Source organism: Coenobita brevimanus, chromosome 65, assembly GCF_032717465.1.
Source record: "Coenobita brevimanus isolate Jiangsu-jjx chromosome 65, ASM3271746v2, whole genome shotgun sequence".
Taxonomy (NCBI): domain Eukaryota; kingdom Metazoa; phylum Arthropoda; class Malacostraca; order Decapoda; family Coenobitidae; genus Coenobita; species Coenobita brevimanus.
Window position 1 is genome coordinate 49,020,948 of NC_137018.1, and position 24,484 is coordinate 49,045,431.

Below are 24,484 nucleotides of genomic sequence, written 5' to 3' on the forward strand. Positions count from 1 at the left end.
TTGGATAGATAGATAGATAGGTGACAGCATGAATAGATCCGTAAATTAGACAGTGAATAAGTAAAACTCACTTCAACCTGTGATCTTTCAGTACATCCCAGTTGTGAATTTTATTTTTGTTCTATATTTTAAAATCTCTCTTAAGTTCAGAGGGATCAGCTAAATGATTCAGAGTTTGGAGTCATTTTTGTCTGGATGCAGCTAGTGTGTCAGAGAATGGTAAAAATTGGATTGGCTATAAATGTTTCAAAGAGGTTCAGTTAAGTAAATGTCTGGTTTAGAGTGGTGTTTTGGGCTAATATGTTTTTCAGTAAGTTAACATGTTGGGTTTGGTTTCCTGCATCTTGGTGGTCATGCTTGTTAGTACAGTACGGTATTTAATTGATACCATACTGACTCGTGTTATCATAGTTTATTCTATGTTGTTCTGTGTTTTTCATTTCCCTCAGAAGAGGATCCTTCCCATCTCATTTATGATGGTGGGAAGATTGTTGGGGTTGTGATAGTGACGTCAGAAATAGATGTTTGCAGTTGTTGCTATGTAGAATTTCATTTCATAGTAAGCTAATACACATTTTATCTTTCATGTTGCATCAAGGGGACAGTGTTCAACATATTCACTATTGGTAAGTGCAACTGATTTTTCACTTAACACTCATGGCAGTGTTAATGTTGATCTTATATTTTATTTATACTTTGTCACATGTTAGGTCTGTTTAACTTCAGAACACTTATGTTAATTATATATTCATTTTATATTTCGTCAAGTGTTAGTCCTGTTTAAGCTTTCATATCCTTTAGTATATCTTAGTGAACATCAGTAATGTTTGAATTAGCATCAAACTACTAGAAATCCACTCTTGTTTGATGTGTAACATTTGCAGCTTTATTTATTAGTATTTTACAGTAGTCAGATCAATGTGTAAATTTTGGAAATTGAATGATAATTATACCCCACTGTCTCCATACTTTTGCAGGCCCAACTCTCTACGGAATGAATGCTGTAAATGCAATGGGTGATATTAACTTCACGTAAGTGTAAGGAAAATTCACAGACACCTCTTGCTTGAATGTAGAATGATGTTACTGCTGAATAGTAATGAGTCTCTTGGCAGACTTACATCATCATCATCATCATCATCATCCAGGCCTCCTTTCCTACCTTAGGGCAGCATGAGGTGTAGCAATGCCCAGACAGCCCAGGTTTGCCCAGTCTAATGAACCATGCTTCCATTCACTCACCATTCAATCCCCTGGCATCCTGGCTCTATCTGATACACCAAAAAACTTTCACCACATTCTTCAGCTTCACATAAACATATCCGATAGCATCAGTCCGAACGCTGTCACGTTAAAAAGGGGTGCCAGATCTCTGATCATGTGCTTCTTCTCACAACATTTGTACAGCCGGCTTGATCTCCTGACAGTCCCCTAGCCTCACCAACTTCCATACCTCTCTTCCTCACACACTCATCCACCATATCCATCCACCTTCTCCTTGGCCTACCTCGCCTCCTCCCTACTTCAAATTCGCTCAGATATACCTTTTTCACCACTCTGTTGTTATCCATTCTCTCCACATGACCATACCATCTCAATACATTTTCTTCAATTCTGGCGTCCACGAGTTCCTCACTCCGCATCTTTCGTGAGTCACAGTATTTCGTATCCTGTCCACTCTATGCACTCCACATACATTCCTCAGCAGTCCAACCTCCACTGCTCTCACTCTTGACTTTTCATTTTCATGCCACACCATAGTCACACGACCATATGTTAAAGTTGGCACCAGCACTCCATGCAAGCATTGCACAGCTGCAGCACTCAAACCTCTGCTTCTTATCAAGGCCCTCATAGCACTAACTACGTTCCTTCCTTGTGTCACTTCACCTTCCACTTCTTTTGCACATTTTCCTCTCTTTCCTATCACTGTACTCAGGTATATGAACTCTCACCAATTCCAATCTCTCTCCATTCACTGCAATGTGACACTGGGAGTCACCCTCACTCTCAGTTACCATCACTTTACTCTTTTCTACATTTACTCTCAAGGCACGATGCTCACAGACATCAGCAAAACTCGTCACTAGTCTACCAAGTTCTTGTCCAGTATTTGGAAGTAGCACTGCATCATCAGCATTCAACAAATTTGAGATATTCCATCCATCACCATCATCACCAATGCCATCTCTCTCCTCATTACTCATGTTTTTACTTCTCTCATCTTCCCATCCACATATATATTGAACAACCATGAGGACACCCTGTAATTTGCATATAATAAATGAGAAATAGTTCAGAATAAAATGCCATCTTGGCCCTTCTTGGTCATTTTTAATTCAGCCAGGGTATTATTATCTCAGTCATGGACAGGAAGAGTGATAGAGGTTGTTTTTTAGAGTCACATTCATGCAATTCCACACATCTGCAATTCCAAACTGACAAGGGCATACTAAAGCACAGTTCATTTTCACTGGTTAGTATAAGATCTCATGAAGTTTTGAGAGAGTGTTAAACAACAGTTGGCATGAACTGTACCGTATTGTCCCTTGCTGCCCTGACCAGGTTCTCGGAGAGTCTGGTATTCTCATCCCTGATCTCAGCAGTGGACCCAGTGGCAGTGCTGGCAATCTTCCAGGAGTTGGGGGTTAACAAGGACCTCTACTTCCTTGTCTTTGGAGAATCTCTCCTAAATGGTATGCAGGGGGGATGTAGCAATAACAAACTGGAAGTAGGGTGACATGAATCAGATTTAAAGTGTTTCCTGTCAAAATTTTAAGGAGCTTGATGGATGCACTTTCATTTATGTCTAAGGTCAGAGTGTTGCATGCTTTGATTTACTTGCATTAATTAAGTGGCAGCCTTTATCATTTTTGGTATTAGGGGGACAGTTTAGGCAGCATCACCAACCTATTTTTCAGATTAGCAGTGATTTGTCTTACTGAATGGGTTAATATCTTCAGTATGCTAACATGTCTTTATTTAGTGCTCACTTCTGCTGTATGATTTTATTCACCTGAGGGGAGACTTCAGATAAAAAAGGTTACTAGAGTTATTTCTAATGCCTTCACAACAACATGTCTTTCATAGGCCAAACAAAATTATGAGGACATAGCAGGCACGAAATGAAAAGGCAATAGTTGCAGCAGAGAGAGATAACAGTTCCTCTATCCCCAGAGCCAAGCAAAACTATGAGGGCATGGCAAGCATGGAATTATAATGCCATTGTTGTTGAGAAAGGGTTAATAGTGTCTTATGATGGCCAACAGATGGTGTGACTGTGGTGGTGTACAACACAATGCAGGCATTTATGGAGCAGGATGGTGCAGTGCCAGCAGGGCAGTACGCACTGGCAGTGGCAGCTGTTGGGGTTGTTGTATTTGGGGGTACCTTCATCGGGGTCGTATTCGGCTTCCTTACAGCTCTCATTACTAAGTCAACCACTGATGTCAGAGGTTAGTGTGGGGGTACAAAGAGTCCTTGCTGTAAGACCATGCATGAGGCAACTTAATGTTAGAACTTACTTAATAAAGCATAGGTTGATGAAGAATGCAGGGAATAGATCAGCTGGGAGAATTTGGCTTCCTCATACCTCTCATCACTAAATTCACTGTTATTATCAGAGGTTGGCAACAGAGTGTAAGGAAAGAAGTGGTTTGGGAATATGATAGCAAGTAGAAGGTAACTGAGTGAAATATAAATAGCTGAAGGATGAAGGGTATGTGAAATAATTTGGCTTCTCCACGCACTCGTGACTAAATCAACGACAGATGTTAGAGGTCAGTGCTGGAATGTAAGGAGAGAGACGGTTGGGGAATATAGTAAGAGATATGAATAGGCAGTGCTACTTACAAGAATGTCAGAAAAGGTGGTTTATAAACAGAACTAACTTACTGAATACAGAGTAGATAGATGAAAAAGGTAAAAATAAGATATAGCTTGACTTCATCACCAGGCTCATCACCAAATCAGACACTGATGCCAGAGATTGATATGGGATGTGAAGATGTTGACAGGTTAGGAATACAGTACTGTATATAGTGACAAATACAACTTCATCATCATCTTTTCTCTGTCTTTACCTTCATCTATGTCTTAGTCTTCAATATTCCTAATTCCTGCTGAACAGATGAGATGAGGTGTGATTTGGAGACAGAGATGGTACTTAAAAACTATCAGTCAACATGCCATGGGAAAGAGATCACACATTCACACATCAGTCCAACTTTCAAATATAAACAGGTAGTTGAAGGCACAACAGGCAGTGCCAAGGCACAGCAAACCTGTCCCCAGCAGTTGTTTTAGTGTTGATGTATAAACACAAGAGGATATCTACTCAAAAATGTCACATTTGAAATCAGGTGAAAATTGACAATTTTACGCCCATTTGAAATTTTAGGCCCGACCCACCTGACATTGACCCCCCTACTGCTAACTGGGGTGTGACCCCCCTGATGTAATGAGGCATGTTATAGGATGCAGGCTTGAAAGATGCACCTTTAGATTTTGTTTCATGTCAAGATGATGAATTTGAAAGGAGTTATGGCTTTTTTTTTTTTTTTTTTTTTTTTTTTTTGGGGGGGGGGGGGCATACAGCTTAGGCCTTGGCCTAATTTGGCCCAAAATTTAATCAGGTGATCAGAGGGTCATAGCCCATCATCCCTACAATTTTAGTCAAAATCACACCTGTAGTTTTCGCGTAGAGTTGTCAACTGACAGACCGACAAACAAACAGACAAACCGAGTGAAAACAGTACCCATCCCTGAGCCCCTCTGGGGTGGGGATGAGTAATGATACAGGTAATAGATAAATTCCCTCAATATGACCTGAGGTTGAATAATTAGGTCCTTTTCAACTCTCTCTCTCATGTTCTTCCGAACCCCTAACTTTCCTCTCCACACAACACTCCCCCATGATATTGGTTGATGTGTTTAGAAAAGCAACTTAACCAAACCTGACCTAACCCAGCCTGACCTGACATAACTTAATCTAACCTAATATAGGGTAACAAACCTACGATCTGTTACAGTGGTGGAGCCGCTGGCTTTACTGGCACTGTCATACCTCAGCTACCTCACTGCTGAACTCTTCCACTTCTCTGGTATCATCAGGTATGATTTTATTGACCTAATTTTCTTACTGATATCATCATCAGCCACATTTCATATTCTTATCTGGAGTAAGGTATTTTCACAAGGGTCTTTGACCTCAGTGAAAACTTAATTTAAGTATGATAGAATCCATAAGTTCCATCTTTTACTCTCGCTATGATTTTTGGTTTTTGGAGTTATGAAGTTGCTTGCAGGACAGATGCTGGGGTTACCACATCTCCATACCAGAGCAAAAGAATGTTTCCAGACCCCATTGCCACCCCTTTTAGATGCCTTTGTATCAAATGCACAGAATACTTAAGTAAGTCCTTCATGCAAAGGAATTAGTATACTTGATATACCCTAACTAATTTTTAGTGTAAGAGACCTTCAGTAGGTTCGATGTCTTCAGAATAATTACTTTGTCTATACTGTTATACTTGTAGTTTATTACTGCCTTTTTCCATTGTTACCTTTGTACATTTTATTTTATTTGGTTTCCTTGTCACTCATCTGTTGTCATGACTGTTTCCTCATGATAAAATAATTTTTTAACTTAATATTTGATTTTTTTCCCCAAATACTGTTTTTATCTCCTCATAACTTTTGTGACATTCCCTCATTCCTTCCCTTCATCTTTCCTCATGGTCTGTTTACAGTTTGATTGTGTGTGGTCTGATCCAGGCCCAGTACGCCTTCCAGAACATCTCCCAGAAATCATACACCTGCGTCAAATACTTCACTAAGATGGCCAGGTTGGTTGAGCATTATAGTGTTTGTTCTAGCCTGACAAGAATCCCTAACCCCATTCAGCCCACTTGATAGCCAAATGTAGTCAGATTGGAGAGTGGATATGACTAATAACAAAGGAGACCCCCCCCCCCCCCAAAAAAAAAAAAAAAAAAAAATACTATAGTGCTGGTGCTCTTTGTCTCTCTTAGGGTGGTTGATAAGAGGTTTACTTTATAGTCAGCAGAAAAATTTCTACTCCTAGTTTTAATGAACCTGGAACTGAGTAGTGTATCTCCATGCTTCATTATGTCTGGTAATTTTAACTAACTAAGAATTCTGGCTGTTGCCATAGTGTTCTACTTCACTGAGTTTTGTTTTGTTTATAAAGGCTCCAACATGTTTGCATGCATTGACTTTGATCACCTAATGGTGGCTCTCCATGCTGCCCAATCTCTGGCAGCCTCCCTATTGAGCCCTGTAGTTCTGAGGTCAACACTCTGTGACCTCATTCCAGATTTTTTTTCCTGTTTGAGAGGAATGAAGTCACAGTGTGTGCAGTGAGGTTGGATGGTGAGGATATGGAGAATGTGAGTGCATTCAAGTACTTGGGTAGTGTGATGAGTAGGGATGGAACTTTGGGGGATGAAATGCATGAAAGGGTACAGCAGGGAAGGAAGGTTGTTGGTACACTGAAAGCAGTGATGAGAAATAGGGAGGTGAGTATGGAAGTTAAGAAGTCACTGCATGATAGTATTGTGATCCCTACCCTGACGTATGGAAGCGAGGCATGGACCTTGCAAGAGGGGAACAAGTCAAGAGTGAGAGCAGTGGAAATGAGTTACTTGAGAGGAGCATGTGGAGGGACAGGTTGATGAATGAAGAAGTGAAGGAACACTGTGGGGTGGATGTGGATGTGGTTAAGAAGATTAAGAGAAATACACTGAGGTGGTTTGGACATATGAAGAGAATGGAGAATGAAAGACTGACTAAAAGGGTGTATGTAGGTGAGGTGGAGGGAGGGAGAGGGAGAGGTAGACCGAGGATGAGGTGGAGGGATGGAGTTGAGAGGTATATGAGGGAGGGGGGGGTGAGTTGGGGGGAGGGTAGTCAAATGGTGGGTGACAGAGCGACTTGGAGGCGTTTTGTCTGTGGCCACCCTTTGCGGGATTAGGGCGTCAGACTATAGATAGATAGACTTATAACCTTGCCCCCAGTATTCACAGCTCTCACCCTCTGCACCCAGTTGTCATCTTCCATTCTCTCCGCATGTCCAAATCATCTCAGTCTACCCCTCCTCATCAGAACACTAATACATTCAAGACCCATCCTTCCTCTCAACTCATTATTTGCAGTCCTAAACCCCCGGGCCTCTTATTCAAGGATGCACTACACATCCATCTAATCATTGTCATCTCTATGTCTGAGACTACGAATACCCTCTTCCTTTACTACCAAGGTCACGCTACCTTGCAGCATTACCTTCTAAACACATTCTGCCTACAAAAACCCCTTAGCAAAGAGGGAGAGCCCTCTCAGTGTCAGGAGGGAGCATCACTGTCTCTCATAAATATTTGTTTCTGTTCATCAGCTTTCTTCCTCCAGCCTCCCATTACATCAAGAGACACCTAACCTGTCCCTCTGTCTGGACTGTATCTTTTCAAGTTTTTATCAATTTATATCGAATACAGATATCCATCACTTAATATCTAGTACATTATATGTGCTGGCTAAATGCTACACAATTGCATGTGAAACAGACAAAAGTGAGGTACTGTACATAGTTTGGATCATGGTTTACAGATTATGAGTGCAAAAACACTTATTTCTAATTTCAGTAGCAGATGTATTCATGATAAAGTTTTTGTGAACCTTAGGAGCTTGGAGTAAAATAACTTTACATGAGTACAGTACTGTATCTACACATCATGCACACACGTTTCAGCAGATTTTTTTCACTGATTTATGCCCCTTTTGTTGTCAGTGCCACAAGTGATACCATCATCTTCATGTTTCTGGGGATGGTGTTGGTGAGTGATGAGCATATCTGGCACACTGGCTTTGTGCTCTGGACTCTCGCACTCTGCATCATCTTCCGCTTTATAGGTGATTTCCCATCCCACGTTATGGTACTCCTTTCAGAGCATAAGGTCCTGAGGCTAGGCAACAGTGGTCTAGAATATTCAGTGGTAGGAGACTGACATATACCTGTGGTAGCATTTTTTGTGATATAAAAATATTTGATCATGGCAAGAATTTGAACTGTAGCACTAATACAATGCCATTTCATTTTGAAGAACCCTACCACCACACCATCTGTCATTAATTGTAGAAAAATGTCATGTAGAATACTTGTGTTCACTGTGTTCTCCTATAAGAGTGTGTTTTGATAAGCCAGTAAATGTGGTAAGGGTATTTTTATTTGCCTTGTACAGTATTCTTTTAACTTTATATGAAAACTACACCTATGACTGAATCAAAACAGAGAACTCAGTTAATTGTTGTTCCAGTTTTTGTAGATCTCTTTTTCACTCTTGAAGTTACTTCATTCTTGCTGATTATCTTTTTTGTCTGTCTCATTACCTTTCCCCTTTGCTGGGCAGGAGTGTTTGCGTTGACGGGCATAATGAACCAGTACCGTGTGAAGAAAGTTGGAGTTGAGGAGCAGTTCATTGCAGCCTATGGTGGTCTGCGAGGAGCCGTGGCATTCTCCCTTGTCAACATGCTCGATGAGTCTTTGGGCCCCCGTCAAATCTTTGTCACCACCACCCTCGTAGTTATTCTGTTTACCATTTTTATACAGGTGAGCTGAAGGGGAGTATAAGAAGGAGAAGGTGGAAGGGAGAATGGGGAGGAAGAGGGTGGTTGAGCAAATGGAGGAAATAGTGGAAGAGGAGAACGGAAACGGAGAGAGGAAAAAAACAGAGTTCTAGAATAGGCCGAAGAAAAAGATGATGTTCTGAGAGGTGTAGGTTTTAGAAATACCTGTATGTTGTTTTTCTGTTGCTGCTTCTCATTTTTAGCATTGCAAGCAGGTAATGGCAAGGAAGAAGAAAGGAAAAAGTTGTGAGAAATTTGTTTAGGGAAAGTAGGGAGTTAGAATGCAGGCTACTAAATTTGCAGTACTGTATAAGTTGCTTTATTTTTATTTTTTTCTGAATCATACACTTTACTGACTGGACACAAACTTGTAAGTGAGGAAGAGATGGGTTTAAAGGAAAATAGAGGAAGAGGAGAAGAGTAAGATGCATGAATTTTATGTTTTTCCATACTTTAGTATAACATCACAATCAAGCTTTTCACTCTTAAGGGAGTGAGAGAGGGAGGGAGGTGAGGTGAGAGAGTAACAGAGGAGAAATATAATGCAGGGTTGTATACTATTCTGGTGTTGCTTTACCATTCTTTGCACTCATAACATTTTGCTAAAATGGCATTGCCTTCATTCAGGGTTGAAAACGGAAATACAGTACTGTACTAGAATTTTCTTATTTTTATTTATTTAGTATTTATTTATTCATTTTTTTGGAAGGCAAATATAGCCTGTCATGTTGGAAATTTGGTGATCTAGCTTAAATCATAGTTCATCAGGCAAGATTTGAAATTTGGTTATATAAAGTTCAGGTTGGGAGTCACAAAGGTGGCTCGACCATTTGGAAAAAGAAGGGGAGGAAGAGATGAAGCAGTAGTGTCAAAGTGTGAGAGAGATGGGAGAAGAGAAAGTAATCTAAGGATGAAATGAAGGAACAGAAGGAAAGGAAAGTATACTTAACCTAGTCAGTATGATGATATCTTGTTATTTTTTTTATTTGTTTATTTATTTTTTACCAAGTGTAATAACTGAAATGAAATTTAATCACATTGTCCTGGCTGGGATTTGAACTCAGGCCCCTTCCGCTCCAAACACGCGCATATTACCACTGAGCCAAACAAAGGATCCCTGTTTGGCTATGGGCAGTGCGGGCTTTTATAGATCCCTTAACACCCATCTTTTCTCCCCATGGTGATTAATTTGGGGAGTTTCGAACACATGGTAGCCTAGCATTGGAGACCACCATTAGGGACACTGTGAACCACACCGAACAGCTCATCCCTGGGATGTAGGGACAGGGACTCTGTCAGCTAACCAAGGAACAACATCAAATTGCCAACCAAGCCTCGCCTCACCTCACATACCACACTGCAGCCAGCCAATGTAATAACTGAAATGAAACTTAACAAATTAGTCACACTGTCCTGGCTGGAATTCAGAAGGCCCCCACACACCAGATGCGTGCATATTACCACTGAGCCAAGCAGAGGATCCCTGCGTTAACTATGGTCAATACTGGCATTTATAGACCCTATTACACGAAACAACCATAGATTTCGTAGGAAAAATCTCTTGTAGTAAAGTCATTAGATACAATATCCATTAACCCCTTCACTCGTGGGTTGTTCCCTAAGTTTAATAAAATTGTCTGGTGGTGCTAGAATAAGATTTGGGGGGGGGGGGAATTATTGTATAAGAAGGAAGACCATATATGAGTAGGAACAGAAATTATGAAGGCCACGCTTTACAAGGCACTGCATTTTGTGGAGAATGTGAGTAAATAGGCTGTGTCATGTTTCAGGGTACAACTATCAAGCCACTGGTGAGACTGCTACACATCCAGCGTGCCAGTAAGGGCCGCAGAAACCTGAGTGAGGAGATTAATAACACCACCATGGACCACATCATGGCAGGGGTGGAGGAGATACTTGGACAGCATGGAGACTTCTACCTCAGGGTCAGGGTCACTTTTCTGAGAAAAGTTCATGTGCTGTACACATGTCCAGTCTCTGCAACCTGCCCATACAGATGTCTCAGATACTGAATGAAAAAATTTGTTATTCAGATTAGAATATCAGAGTTTGACTGGGTTTAAATGAGATAATTAAACTGAATTATGTAGAAATGGAAAGAGTATGTAAGATAAAGACCTGTCATGAGATTTCACAGTTACCTATTCTGACCTCCCATCTTGCTGCTGGAGAAGGGTGCTTCACATGGTGGCACCACCAATTATATAAATGTCCATCTCCCACCATACCTTCCAAAGGGAGGGTGTTGGTCTTCAGGAGAAGCAAAACTTCAGCCTGCAGTTCACTGGACTTATGGTGGTCGAATGAGCTTGGGGTTACAACAGCTTTCAGTCTCATCAAAATGTAATTTTTTTTTTTACTGCGTTTAGTTTAAGTTGTTGTTGATGTGGCATAGACAGTTGAGAGGCATGATTACTGGGATGATTTGGAATGGTGTTGTAGGATTGGATGATGGATGGGTCTATCTATCTATCTATAGCCCGACGCCCTAATCCCGCAAAGGGTGGCCGCAGACAAAACGCCTCCAAGCACTCTGTCACCCGCCATTTGACTCCCCTCCCCCCAACTCACCCCCCCCCCTCCCTCATATACCTCTCAACTCCATGGGTGGATGTAAATAATTTCCAACTACAGTTAGCTTATACTGTACAGTTCAGTACACTTCCTCAGATATTCAGCATTTGCTGTTTCTGTCACTAGTTGCAAAGGTAAAAACATTTGCTCCCTGTTTTGGAAGTGCCACAACATTCTATGAGCTAATAACTAGAAAAGAATAATAATAGTATTCATCATTATCATCATTGTCGTCATCATCGTCATCATCATCATCATCATCATCATATGAAGATGATGATGATGATGAACATTTTTTCCGGCCTAAAGATGGGATGAAATAGGATCAGAAGCAAGGAGAGAAAAAGTATGACAGTGGGAGAACTGTCAACAAGATGCACAGTGAAATGGGCCACACAGTTGTCACATATTATTCACACCCCTGGAATCCTGGCATTACCTCATTAAAAAAAAAAAAAAAAAAAAAAAAAAAAAAAATGCAGATAATTTAGTAAGGGAATTATGAAGTTCGATAGACGTCACACGAACAGTGGGTGCCACTAACCACTTCCAACATCCTCTCAGGAGCTGCTGGTTCACTACAACGACAAGTACTTGCGGAAGTGGTTCCTGCGCCCCACCTGTGACTCCAAGCTTAAACGACTCTTTGAGAAGATAACTCTTTCGTGAGTTGGCATGTCTGAACTCTTAATGTTGCTTATATTTGTGACAATTTCAGTATACAGTACTGAAGAATTCTTCATATAATTGTACAGGGTATAGATATAAATCTTTTATTTGATTTAAAAAAGATGAACACTTTATCCAGGTTAAGCACTGCTTCATTACGTAATTTTTGTTAAATCCAGGATATTCTCTAGGGTTACAGTGCTATAAAGATAGAAAATATACGTCTAACGAATGGTTGATGATAATGAAGTAGAGTTAAAAGCACCGATCTTGTAGGGGTACAGAGTGTTCTGAATAACAGCTAATAACTTGACTGCAGTAGTGCATATGTCTTTGGGCTGAAAAGTTAGTGACTGAATACTGACATTTAGGATGTAGCTGTCAAGGATCAGGGTCTGTGTTCATGTACTCACAATGCACCTCCTGCTTAGTCATTTACTTTGTATAGTATGTCTTGATATTCTCATCAGTAATCTGTGGCTCTTATGTATCTGAGTGGGAGTTGATAGTGAGCGGCACAAAAATCCGAGGCAACCACTAATGGTACTCAGATCTGCACCTTTTCTTGGGTGACACACTAACTCTTTACACCATGTTGGTGCCCCGTCTGTCCTGCCATTCAGAAGAACTACTGTCCCTGAGCACTGTTACATTTAGATACTGATATGAATTGTAATAAAAAACGTACAAGGGTGTCATATGCATAAATACCGAAAACTGGATAGGAAGAGGTGCTAGTAAGTCTTTTGAAGTCTTTAGACTATGGCTGAAAGACCTTGTTCCATTGCTCTTTACTCCTTGAAATCATTATTCACTTGTCTGATCTAGTTAGTAGTATACAGGCAATCCTTGTTATGAGTAAGGGTTATGTTCCTGTTTATTTATTTTTTATTTTTATTTTTTTATTTTTTTAGCAGATACTGTACAATGGGGGGAAACTGGCAGGTTAATTGTATGGTAATAATGGAACTTCAGTAAGAGATTATAATAAATAAAAATGTCAGTGAAGGTAACTTATTATGAACATTTGCTGTATAAAATTATGTCTCCTTCTTTGGATGACAATGAAACTGTAATAGGCAGTTCTTTATAATTTTCTCTGGACTTAACAGCAAAACAGAACATCAGACACCCATTACAAGGACTAACTGTATAAAAGGATCTTCCCTTCCCCAGAGAGCACTATGCCCATCTGTATGGCCCGGTTGCAATGATCGAGGAACACGTGAAGCCCCTCTACACTGGCACCAGACCCAGCAAGAGAATCCGTAATGACTCCTTCACTGCGTCACATCAGGATGAGCTCTTACTGCAGCCAGGGTCAGTGTCAAATTGGGGGAGAGGTTGTCAGGTCAGGTTAGGTTAGGTTAGGTTAAAGGCATATTGAAGTGGTGAGAAGGTGTTGAAATATGACAAAGGGTGATGTGTCCTGGAAGGAAGGATTGTAACCTTGTTAGGAGAGGAATATCAGAGGTGAAGTGACAGGGTGGTGAAATATGGAGGACACTTGTGTTTCATGGGAGGATAAACACATTTTTATAATTTATATATAGGCAGGTGCAAGAGGAAGATCAACAACAGGATTAGAGTTAGATTAGTCCTAAGTTAGAAGCAGAAAGATGCAGAAAAAATGTACTGTATGATAGAATGTTGTGAGGGAAGGGATCATGCTGTGTTGGGACAAAAATTTCTGGAGGTCCCCCTTTGAGGGCTGCCCTCTCCCTTTTAGCTGCTTCCATAAGATACAGTTGTAGAAAATGTTGGTAGTATTGTTTTTCCCTGAACCAGCATTAGGCAGTACAGTAGACAAACACCTGATGCCATACGTAGATAGAGACCAATGCTGAAGATAGATAGATACCAGATAGGTAGTCTTTTGATAGTACCATCCCATTTTATTATTAACATTATTATTTCTTTTATGCTGCCTTGCATGTTGAATAGGACTAAAGTAACAAGGTCAGACGCAATGTGTGGATCACTGTTTGTTATATGTAGTGATGAGCATGAAGTGTTATGCTGGTGTGACGAGTGTATTTGTTTTTAGTTGTATGGTTTGTTTTGCTTTATTTTTATTTACTTTGCACTAACATGCAGCCTGTGTTTTTGCTTGTAGAATTAGCCTGGAAGGGGAGGTGTTTGAGGAAATGGACGAGAAGGAGGAAGTGTAAGTACCATTGGTGTTGTATGTAGTATTTCTTTCCCATTATTGTCTGGATGTATGTTTCAGAGTACACACACACACACACACACACACACACACACACACACACACAGATTGAAAAAGTTCAAAGGGCCGCTACAAGATGGATACCAAGCTTAAGGGACCTAAGCTACGAAGAAAGACTAAATAAACTGAATCTACCAACACTACAGGAGAGAAGGAAAAGAGGTGACATGATAATGCTATATAAGTGCATATCAGGAAAGGAGAAAATAGACATAAATGATTACTTAACATATGGAGAAGCATCAGCAAGAGGACACTGCAAAAAACTGCATAAGAAGAGAGGTGATAAAGATGCAAGGAAATTCAGTTTCCCAAACAGAGCAATTGATCAATGGAATGCACTACCGAATGAAATAGTGTGTGCCAAAACAATTCACAAATTTAAGGATATGTACAAATACGATAAATATGGTTTAAGACACGGGACAGTACGAGCTTGACTCATTCCTGTAAAGATACAATTAGGAAAGAACACACACACACACACACACACACACACACACACACACACACACACTTATAACCTTTACACCAAGTCTAGAGTACAATTCATTTAAACCCCATCATTCCTATGATCCTTATCCAGAATGCACCCACGCAATTTTATTCATATAAGGGATGACATCTTAAGAGTGCAGGGGTTAGAAACAGTGTCCAGTGACTTTTCCAGTACTGTGACATCTTTATTATTACTGTATATATGTATATACAACGCTGGGTGGTAACTATATAACCAAGAAACACATGTACTCCCTACTTGTCAACAAGTGGGTTGGTGGAGGGTTAGTGCCCCTCCCCGTAAAACAGATAACTCAAAGTCAAGTGGCCACCCCTTACGGGATTATGGCGTCTGGCAATGGATAGATAGATAGATAGATATATACTGTATATACATATATATACTTTACCCAGTACAAGTACACTACCATCAGACAGTTTTATCCTGTGATTTTATTGAACTTCAGTACAAGTACACTACCATCAGACAATTTTATCCTGTGATTTTATTGAACTTCAGTGCAGTCCTTAAGATAAGATTAGCTACAGCTAAGCCATCTAGTTTGAAAAGTTTCCCCAGAGCTGAACAAAATTGTCTGGCTGTACTAAGAACAATAAAAAAAAAAGGCTCCACATTTGAGGACTTGATCCTTGCTTGCCACCTCACACTGTATGTTTCTATATCCCTGGATCAACTGTACAGTATTTTGATTTCTCTGTATGACATATTATTATAGGCTGGCCTCATTAAATGTCAGATGTGTAACAAATATCACAACTTATTCCATACATCATTTATTATTGTACGATTGGGGGGAACTGTCAGTTCATTTTATAGGAAAAAATGAAACTGTGGGCAGCCTTTCTGTAAATTTATGTGGACTTTAAATTAGTATTACCGGTAAAAAAGATGACACATAATGAGGACAGTCTGTACTATGTTTTCACCTCTAGGTCCCTCTGGCATCAGACATTAATTCACATTTACAAACTCACACCTCTGTCACCCTTAGAGAGCCAGAGGTGGAGCTGCGACCCAAGCGAGCAACACCACTGCTGCCACAGCGCCAGAGTCGTGTGGGGTCACAGGAGCTGACACAACACGAGCCAACCACCACACCGACGCAGGACGCCCAGATGCTGCGTAGGGCACTCAGGAGCAATCCGTACAACAAGGTGAGCTGGTTTCCTTTTTGTGTGCTGATTGCCCATTTTATGCTACTGGCAAGAAGCAGCTGTTGTCATATCTTTTACTGAGGTCAACTATATTGCAGGCTTGGGGTCGTATGCAGGCTGATGCATCTATACATGTAAATGTTTTAAAGCCATTGAATCAATATACAAGTTTAGAAGCTATCAGACACAGCTGTATTAATGTGCAGTTGCATTTCAGTGGTGGCAGTGTTCACACAACTTTTTGCATTTTGCTGTGAATGCCTAAAATGTTGCTAGGCTTGTTTGCATAATAGTGGTCAGATATGCAAGAGAAGTTGGAAGACATTTTTTGCATGACCTGTCATACTGGCTCTGAAAAATCTATGCTCAAGAAATAAGAAAAAAAATTTTGAGTTTGAAGTTCAGTACAGATACTTCTTTCATACTGCTACCCCAGTAATGGTAATAATAGAAACAGTGATAATAGTTGATGGGCTCTGTGTTTCTGCCTTATAGCTATCCCTGGAGTAGGGATAGATGACACAGTCAAAGTGAGAGCCTGGTTGGTTCTATGAGAGGTGACCTAAGATGTTGGTGCCATACACTCAGGTGTCACCTAACCATGTGAGAGATAAATTTGCAGTATGTATCCTGCTTTGCTTGATACCATTTCATTTGTCAGTTGATTGCTTTGTTTGTGTTTCTTTGTGGCTTTATCTTTCACCTGTTCCTCCATCCCATAACTCGATGCAAGGTGCAAATTGTATTTCAGGATATCCACAGAAAATACAGTCAAGTGTTGAATCTTGAGATAATAAGAAATTGAGGCTTTCAGTAATAACATAGGTATTTTATTTCAGTAGAAGTGTTGTACAGGTACCTGTAATGTCAAATCAAGTGCAGGTGCATGTGCATTTGATCCCAAGTTTATTATAATTAGTGTTAATATTGTATGTGATAATGATATTTACAGATGTCAGCTGTAGGTGTAAATACTTGTAACATCTATAACATTCACCTTAAATGTTTCTAGACATTAACAGTAGAGCGGCAAGTATCTGTACGGCCAGAAACTTACACTTTCACCAGTACACTCACTGCAGTTAGAATTATATTTCCTTGTAGTCTTATAGTTCTGTATTAATCATACTGTATGTTATTTGATGCTAGTGCAGTAGAGTACATACCTGTATTTTTATTTGCCTTTGCATTGTTTATTTATGTGGTTGAAAAGTACATCTGTGAGAAATGAAATGAAGACAATAGTGGTACTGGTACTGCTGCAGTGTTGGAAATGTGTTATGAATGTGTAGTACAGACAGCTGATGCAAGAATGTGAGGGTGTTGCTGCACAGACATCTTGACATATCATACGATTAGTGTGATTCAGCATCTCAGTATGTTCTCAGTGGTGGCAGGATGACTTGTTGGCCAACTTGAATTGCTAAGTTAAATCAAGTTTTGTGTCCCCTTCAGCCCACATTCCTTATTTTCTGTAGCAGTTATTACACTTTTCTGACAGGTTTACTCCATGCTTGTCAGTTTCCTCAGATTCCAGGTTCTTGTCCAAGCCTTCAGGTGACTCTTTAGGTACCTCTCCCTATCCCCTCTACCAAGCAGGAGAGAGAATCTGATGATTACTTCATTGTATGTTATGTTTGTTTCACTACCTCTGACTTGGCGATACAGAAATCTCGGAAGAAGGTGGACCAGGAGGCAGCAGAGAGGCAGGCACTACGCAGGGCACTCAATCACTCGAGCAGAAGTGCTCGTAGTAGAAGGTACAGAGACAGTGTAGCAAACTAGAGGAACACTGAGGGTTTGCTAGTGTAGGGCGTTGATTGTATGAGATTGTGGTTGTGCAAGGATAGAATACCTGAGAATGTGATACTGTAGTGGTGTAACAGTAGGAGAGTGTAGTGGTGCTATGGTAGGAGATGTAGGAGTGTGGTAGTGGTGTGAGAGTAGGATACTGTAGAGCCATTCATTACTAGTACAGTACCTCATCAGTGTAGGAGCTGGAGGTCAGAGCTGAGGTGAATTTTATGGTAATGGGGTAAGAGTTGGAAATGTTGGGGTGTATTGCCTTATAAAAGTAGGAAATTTTAAGTACAGTATATATATTGATAAAATTGTAGTGGTATAGCGGGAGAAGAGTGAAAGGGTATTTTAATATGTAAGCAGTGTAATTTTGTAAGAACAGGATACCATACTGAGTAAAGATATGACATTAAAACCATTTTGTAAGTAAGATGGTAGGTGGTGGTGACCATCATCCACTCACTTGCTGTAGTGCTGCCTGCTTACTCCATCACCTATGTCATTCATTCTCTTCATCATCTCTCTTCTCTTCCTGTTTCAACCATGTTTCCTCTCACTTTAATTTTATTACTCTTCCTTCCTTTTCAGGTGGCATTACATTGAGTGACAATCCTAATGGTTTCCTGTACACCGGGAAACCATTTACAATGCTGGGTGATAACCATATAACCAGCCCATATGTGTTCCCTACATGTCAATAAGTGGGTTGGCAGAGGGTTAGTGCTCCTCCTTGTAAAACAGCTAACTCAAAGACAAACAGCCACCCCTTATGGGATTGTGGTGTCTGGCTACAGATAGATAAGTAGATGGATAGTTTGCAAGCAGTAGAAACATGAGAGAAGAGTTAGCAGTGGAAGAACAGTTACTGAGTGAGCAAAAGAAATAAGAAAGGACAGAGCATCTTGGCTTTTTAGAGATTTTTCTGTCTTAGACCTCCTCTTTGAAGAATTCCTGAGAGCCAGGTGTCAGTGAGATAGAAACAGATATAGTTACGACTTAGGGGTGCATATTACTGGAGCAGTAGTAACAATTTAGGAAGTGAGGCTCTGGAGGCAGAGTTGTAAGGACTTGAAACACGTCCAGGCTGGAAACATATGCCTATGGGTAATAAAATAACTAAAAACCCTTGACTGCTAGGATTTCTCTGAGAAACTTATTTGATGTCAGCATCCAGAACAGAAAAGGTTCATTGAGATGGAGTTTAACCATGTAATTTTTAGGATTCTTTCAGGTGAACAGAGTTGTATATTGTTAGCCATGAAGAAGATACCAAAGTGCATCCAGATCAAGGAAAGGGGGGATGATAATTCTAGGAAATACCTATTTTTAGTGCAGATAGAAACTCTTTCAATAGCTTTTAGATACAGTATTATTTTTGTTCTGAGTTGTCAGACACTCTTCATGAGAAAGCTTAGTAGACTGAGGAATTGAGATGGCTGGGTAGTGCACTAGTAATAGTATTAACAAACTTGTATTAGTGTAATAGTTTTGAAATATTCATGGAAAGATCTGACTGTTCAAATAATCCAAATACTTGTATTGGTTGAGACATCTGTCAACAGCATATGGTGTAGAACATTTAGCACAGACTTGCTGAACTTTACTGTAGTGTTGTTATTGATGCATTTCTCACCTCATCCCCAGCCGGGTGAGTGTCCAGCCTGGACCCAAGGTTCAGAGGTCAGCTTGGGGGGAGGAGTCTCGCAATTAATCAGTGTGTTATACAAGTAGGATGCAGATCAAAATGTAGAGAAGAGAGTCAGCATATTATACCTTACCTCAGCACAAAATGGTCACACAACATGATTTAAAACTAAAATGGAAAACCAAAAACTGAATGTAATAAATGCCCAGATCCTGGCTGCCTCAAGGTAAAAGCAAGTGGAGAGTGTGAGTAAGCACTGAAGTGTAAGAAAGTGTACGAGGGAAGTTGCAGCACACGTGGAGTTCAAGGCAAGCGTCTTACATGGATTACACTCGCACACTTGTATAGTTGCAATTACAAGTAGATGTGTACAGTACTGGTGACCTTCCCTGTGAGTCACAAACACGGCTGGGGGAACTGTAGTGTCTTGCCGCATAGTCTGATGAATTACTTTTTGTCATAAGTAGTACCTTCAGTTATGAAACTATAATTGTGATTAATTTTTATTTGCCTGCCACCAAATGAATGGTCATTGTAATAATTTAATGCTGTCTGTGTGCTGCTTGTGTTCTTGGTTGCTTCCACATGAGGGTATTTATGTGGCTGTTTTTTTTTTTTTTTTTCCCTCCACTACCTAGCATCACTTATTATTTATATTACAGGGCTGTGTTGCTGCAGTTGGCTGCCATCCTTAAATGCACTGAGTTTTTGTCCCACTGGCTAAATAATTTATTAACTATAGTCCTTTTTCTTTAACTTGGCCCAGAATTTTGTCTTTTTGCAGCTTATTTCATGTAGCTGAATGGTAGAATAAGATAATACTATGGTATGACATCCTTTCCATGACATTGATTCATGACTAACATCATAATCTAGTGTTAATCTCTAGACAGCTGAATATTCATGGTGGAGAGGTGATAATTTTAGGCCAGGTTAGAGTAAAAAGGGTATAGTCTATAAACTATTTTGTTTGAGCTTGCATGATGCCTGCTCATTACATTTATAATTTACACTTTCAATAATTTACAGTGACAGTTTAATGTGACCAGTATATTATTAAACAAGCCAGAGATGTTTTCTTTTACTTTAATGTCTTATTTGCAGAGTTAGCAGAGACAAATGGCTGAAGACTGGAGCATGTGGCATTGTGGGTGATCACAAGATAAAACCACTAGGCTGTTGAGATTTTTTTTTTTTCAGTGTGGTACAGTGATGATACGGAACCATCACTGTATTCATCTTTGATTTTTTTAAAAATTGTCTTCACTTTGAACACTTGTGCCTTTCCTCAATCTCCATTAGTTTGGCTGAAACTTTGATATTCTTTCCTTGGTTGTCAGATGCTCAGAAATATTTTTCACTGTGGGCATTTTGTAACCTTGTTGCATGTTACTTCATTTTACTGTATGATTGTGTCTCACCTTCAGTGTCTATATGCAAGAGAGATGTAATGTTCTTTCCCAACACACTTACGTGATGTGTGCCTGCTGGTAGTCACTGTATACTCTCTTTATTCATTTAGTGTACATATAAATTGATAATAGTTATGAATTCATGTCATTGTGCACTGTAAGCTAAAATTTGATTTCATTTCATTACAGCTAAATTCCATTGCCATCATCCATCATCTTGTTCACCTGACTTACACTACACTGTCAGACCAGGCCACTCTGCACTTTACACTTTACAGTCTACACTCTGCATTTTACCTTAAACACTCTGCACTTTACTGTCTCTCTCTTCCATTACAGCTCTCTGTTAACCACTGCTAGGCTGATTTAAGGTAGTTTACCTCCCCTGAGTCATGGTTAACTAAAGTCAATTGTACCTCATAAGAGGCTTGCAGCTTTGCCTGTGCAGACCTTCATTGTGCCTCATATAAGGTTTACAGCTCAGCAGGGCTTAACCCCTTCATCATGGGGAATGTCTTCTGTGGGTTTATTCTTGCTACCATCAGACAGTTGTATTCAGTTTAAGGGAGTTGATTATCTGTTGGTGGAGGGGTTGATGAAGGTTATATCTAACTTTTTCTTGTCAAAAAAGAATTTCTTAAGCTGAAAAAAATAATCTGGAGATAGCAAAAATATTATTAAAAATACTGTACATCACTCGACTGAAGGGGTTAAAGACTTTCTCTCCTCTCTAGCTCAGTCAAGTTTTGTAGCTCATTCTGTTTTAATCATTACAGGTGCACACTCTGCATTCATTTCTGCCCTTTAAAAAAATCCCTTTGCCTACCAAGATTTCTCTCAGCAATGCAGAGTTGCCCTGTTGTACCTCGGTTGATCCATAATAATTGTTATCATAATCATCCTCATCAGTTTGCACTTACAAGATGTGGTGAAGTATGATCTAGAAACAGAGAGAAAAAAGATCTTTCAAACAGTGTTCCTAGTGCAATGGATCATACAGTCATTCACACCTTATCCAAGTCTTTAAAGGCCAGCCATTAAATACTTGGGTTTTGTCAACTGAACATAATCATTTGTTATTCACCTAAGGAAAGTAACTACAATTGTTCTGTTTGTAGCACTGGCAATGTAACCCAAGCAATCCAGTGACATGTTCTGTTGACTTGTATTTGCACTTGCAGACAATTTTATTTAGCTTCTGACTGTCCTCTTTTAGTGAAGGGGTAAATGAGGGCTATGTCTGACCTCTTCAGTTTAAAGTTTCTTTAAAGCTGAATACAAATTGTTCAGAGATAGCAAGTAGAAAGGTACATTATTGGACTGAAGGTGTTTACAATGCTGAGGATACATTCCCCAGACCTCATCCTTTGAACAGTCATCTGCATCACTGTACTGAACAGTTATATTCTCTTTCCATCACACCTTTAATATCACTCCAAGAACCAAGCCTTATTGTCCCTTTCCTAACAAGACTGTGTAGCAGAAGTAGCAGTTATCCCAGGTTCATCTGAAATGTGAACCCAGTGGACTGCAAGCTTAAGTTCATCTCCTGCAGTTCACCATCCTCCTTCTGGGGGATAGGGAAGTAGTTGAGTGATGTTTGTAAAACCAGGTAGTTGAGCATCATGGTTATATCGTTGCTGCCAGATGAAGGCATCCCTCTCCAGCACAGATTCATCATCTTTAGCATGACATTTTTTTTTTTTTTTCCACAAAAATTGGGCAAGGTAAGACCCAGAAACAGGGAAAAAGGATGCACAAAAATAATGAGCTGTCTGCAGCTTACTCAGTGAAATGGTCCAGAAAATCATTTATACACAGCTGAAACATACATGCAGAAGTAAGTTTTTTGTACCTTCTGTTTTGCAGCTTAGGTTGCCACATCTCTTGTTTACTGATGTTCAGCAGTTTCACGATACCTTGTCATATTCATCCACACAGCACTGTTTCACAGGTCTTTATGGTGCCCACTTCTTTTCCCCAAGGAGGCTGTTACAATAAGACTTGCACACAACCATAGCACATGTCAGCTGTAGTCCATTATCTCATCCCAGAACCACTTTCCTCATTGTACTGTACTTTTCAGTTCCATGCCTCCAATACATTTCATTCTACTTCTTCCATTCACCACTGCAGTACAGTACATATTTTAGTCATCCAGCAGTTCTCCTTAATGTTTGTGTGTGTGTCAGTAACCTGATGTCACATCCTAAGACGGGTGACCCACCAAAAACCTTGAAGCACTTATTTCTCTGCTTGGTAACAGCCCTACCTCTCCCAGCATACAACCGCCTCTCCTACACTCACCCACCTTGCCCCTCCATTTTTTCTTGGTCTGCCGTTTCCTTATCAAATATAGTAGCTTCCACGACATCCTCCACCGTACCACACACATTTATTTCTCAGTTTTACCCATTAATGACACTCACCCCCATGAGTCCCTGCATTTTGTTCTTAGTTTTTCTTGTTTTCATTACATACATTAGACTGTAGATATGTCTGCCTCCACACCAGAATACACACATATTACAGTATTCCCAGTTCCACCCACTGATCATCCTCCACATTGTCCATCATGTTCTTAGTAATGCGTTCTTGCATTAAACATGGTAGTCTTAGGGATGTCTACCTCCCCACTACATATTGTTCCAGTTTCCACCCGAACTCCAAACATATTGTTCCTACTTCACTATAGTACTGTAGTCTCAGTGATGTTTCCCTCCATACCACAACATCCCACATATTGTTACCTGTTCCTTCCCACCAAATCACTCCCAGTTCCACGTGTTGATCACTCCTTCTCCTCTCGGCCCTTCTATCTTGCTCTTTGTCTCCCTTTCTTTCAGTAAATACAGGATCCCCAGTGATGTCCACCTTCCTGCCACAAATATTACCCTCACTCATGGCCAGTGATCTTTCCCCTTCCCCCACACAGCTGCACTACAAGTATAACCCCAACCTGGTGGGTGAAGAGGACCAGGAGCTCGAGGAGCACCTTCATCGCCGCCACCTTAATGCCCGTCGGATGACCCGGCTCGCCTCGTCCACTCGTCTGCCTGCAACATCCAACCGCTTCACCTCTTATGCCAACCGCCGCAACACCAGTAAGTCCAACAACTAGAAGCATTTTGTCTCTTTTGTGCATGGTGTTTTGAGTTATCTTACCATTTTGTTTCAAATTAATCATTAGTTTCTTTTCACATCTACAGTATATTTGAAGTTTGCCTAATTTCAGAATGAATATTTATTGCCTATGAATGAAAACAATTAATTTGTGCATTATAATATAACTGCCGTTGCTGCTGGTAGTTTGGTACAGTTTGGAACACAAGTTCACCTGACATTTCACCTCTTCTGCTTCTCACTTTCCTCTTTTTATATTCCTAAGCTGAGAGAGACTTTGTAAGTTTCTCTGTTCACAGATAATTTATACCGGTATATATATATATATATATATATATATATATATATATATATATATATATATATATATATATATATATATATATACAGTATATATATCCCATTGGATCCCAGGGGTGCTGGGCAAGGGATGGCAATGGGTGGGTACCAAGCTTACCGCCATCTGCCTATCGGCTCATAGTCGCGAAGCTCATAGGTCCCTGCCTGGGGGTTCCCTACTTTATAAAGGCTTGAAAAATCCCAGTTCTGTCCAATATTCCGGACACTGGGCTCCAATTTGTTAAATATATATATATATATATATATATACATACAGTATATAATATATATACAGTATATATATATATATATATATATATATATATATATATATATACAAACAGAATATAATATATA

General features: G+C 40.0%; 1 protein-coding gene across 1 annotated transcript in view; it reads left to right on the forward strand.

The window, feature by feature from the left end:
* LOC145405013 (putative Na(+)/H(+) antiporter nhx-9) overlaps positions 1-24,484 on the forward strand; it is a 50,335-nt gene that overhangs the window by 11,287 nt on the left and 14,564 nt on the right. The window contains exons 6-19 of the mRNA XM_080276513.1: positions 599-626; positions 978-1,032; positions 2,566-2,696; positions 3,270-3,455; positions 5,031-5,112; positions 5,751-5,846; positions 7,805-7,926; positions 8,424-8,623; positions 10,431-10,586; positions 11,800-11,900; positions 13,081-13,224; positions 14,021-14,071; positions 15,646-15,808; positions 23,601-23,769. Coding sequence (XP_080132639.1) covers positions 599-626; positions 978-1,032; positions 2,566-2,696; positions 3,270-3,455; positions 5,031-5,112; positions 5,751-5,846; positions 7,805-7,926; positions 8,424-8,623; positions 10,431-10,586; positions 11,800-11,900; positions 13,081-13,224; positions 14,021-14,071; positions 15,646-15,808; positions 23,601-23,769 — 1,684 coding nt within the window. The remainder of the gene's footprint in view (positions 1-598; positions 627-977; positions 1,033-2,565; positions 2,697-3,269; positions 3,456-5,030; positions 5,113-5,750; positions 5,847-7,804; positions 7,927-8,423; positions 8,624-10,430; positions 10,587-11,799; positions 11,901-13,080; positions 13,225-14,020; positions 14,072-15,645; positions 15,809-23,600; positions 23,770-24,484) is intronic.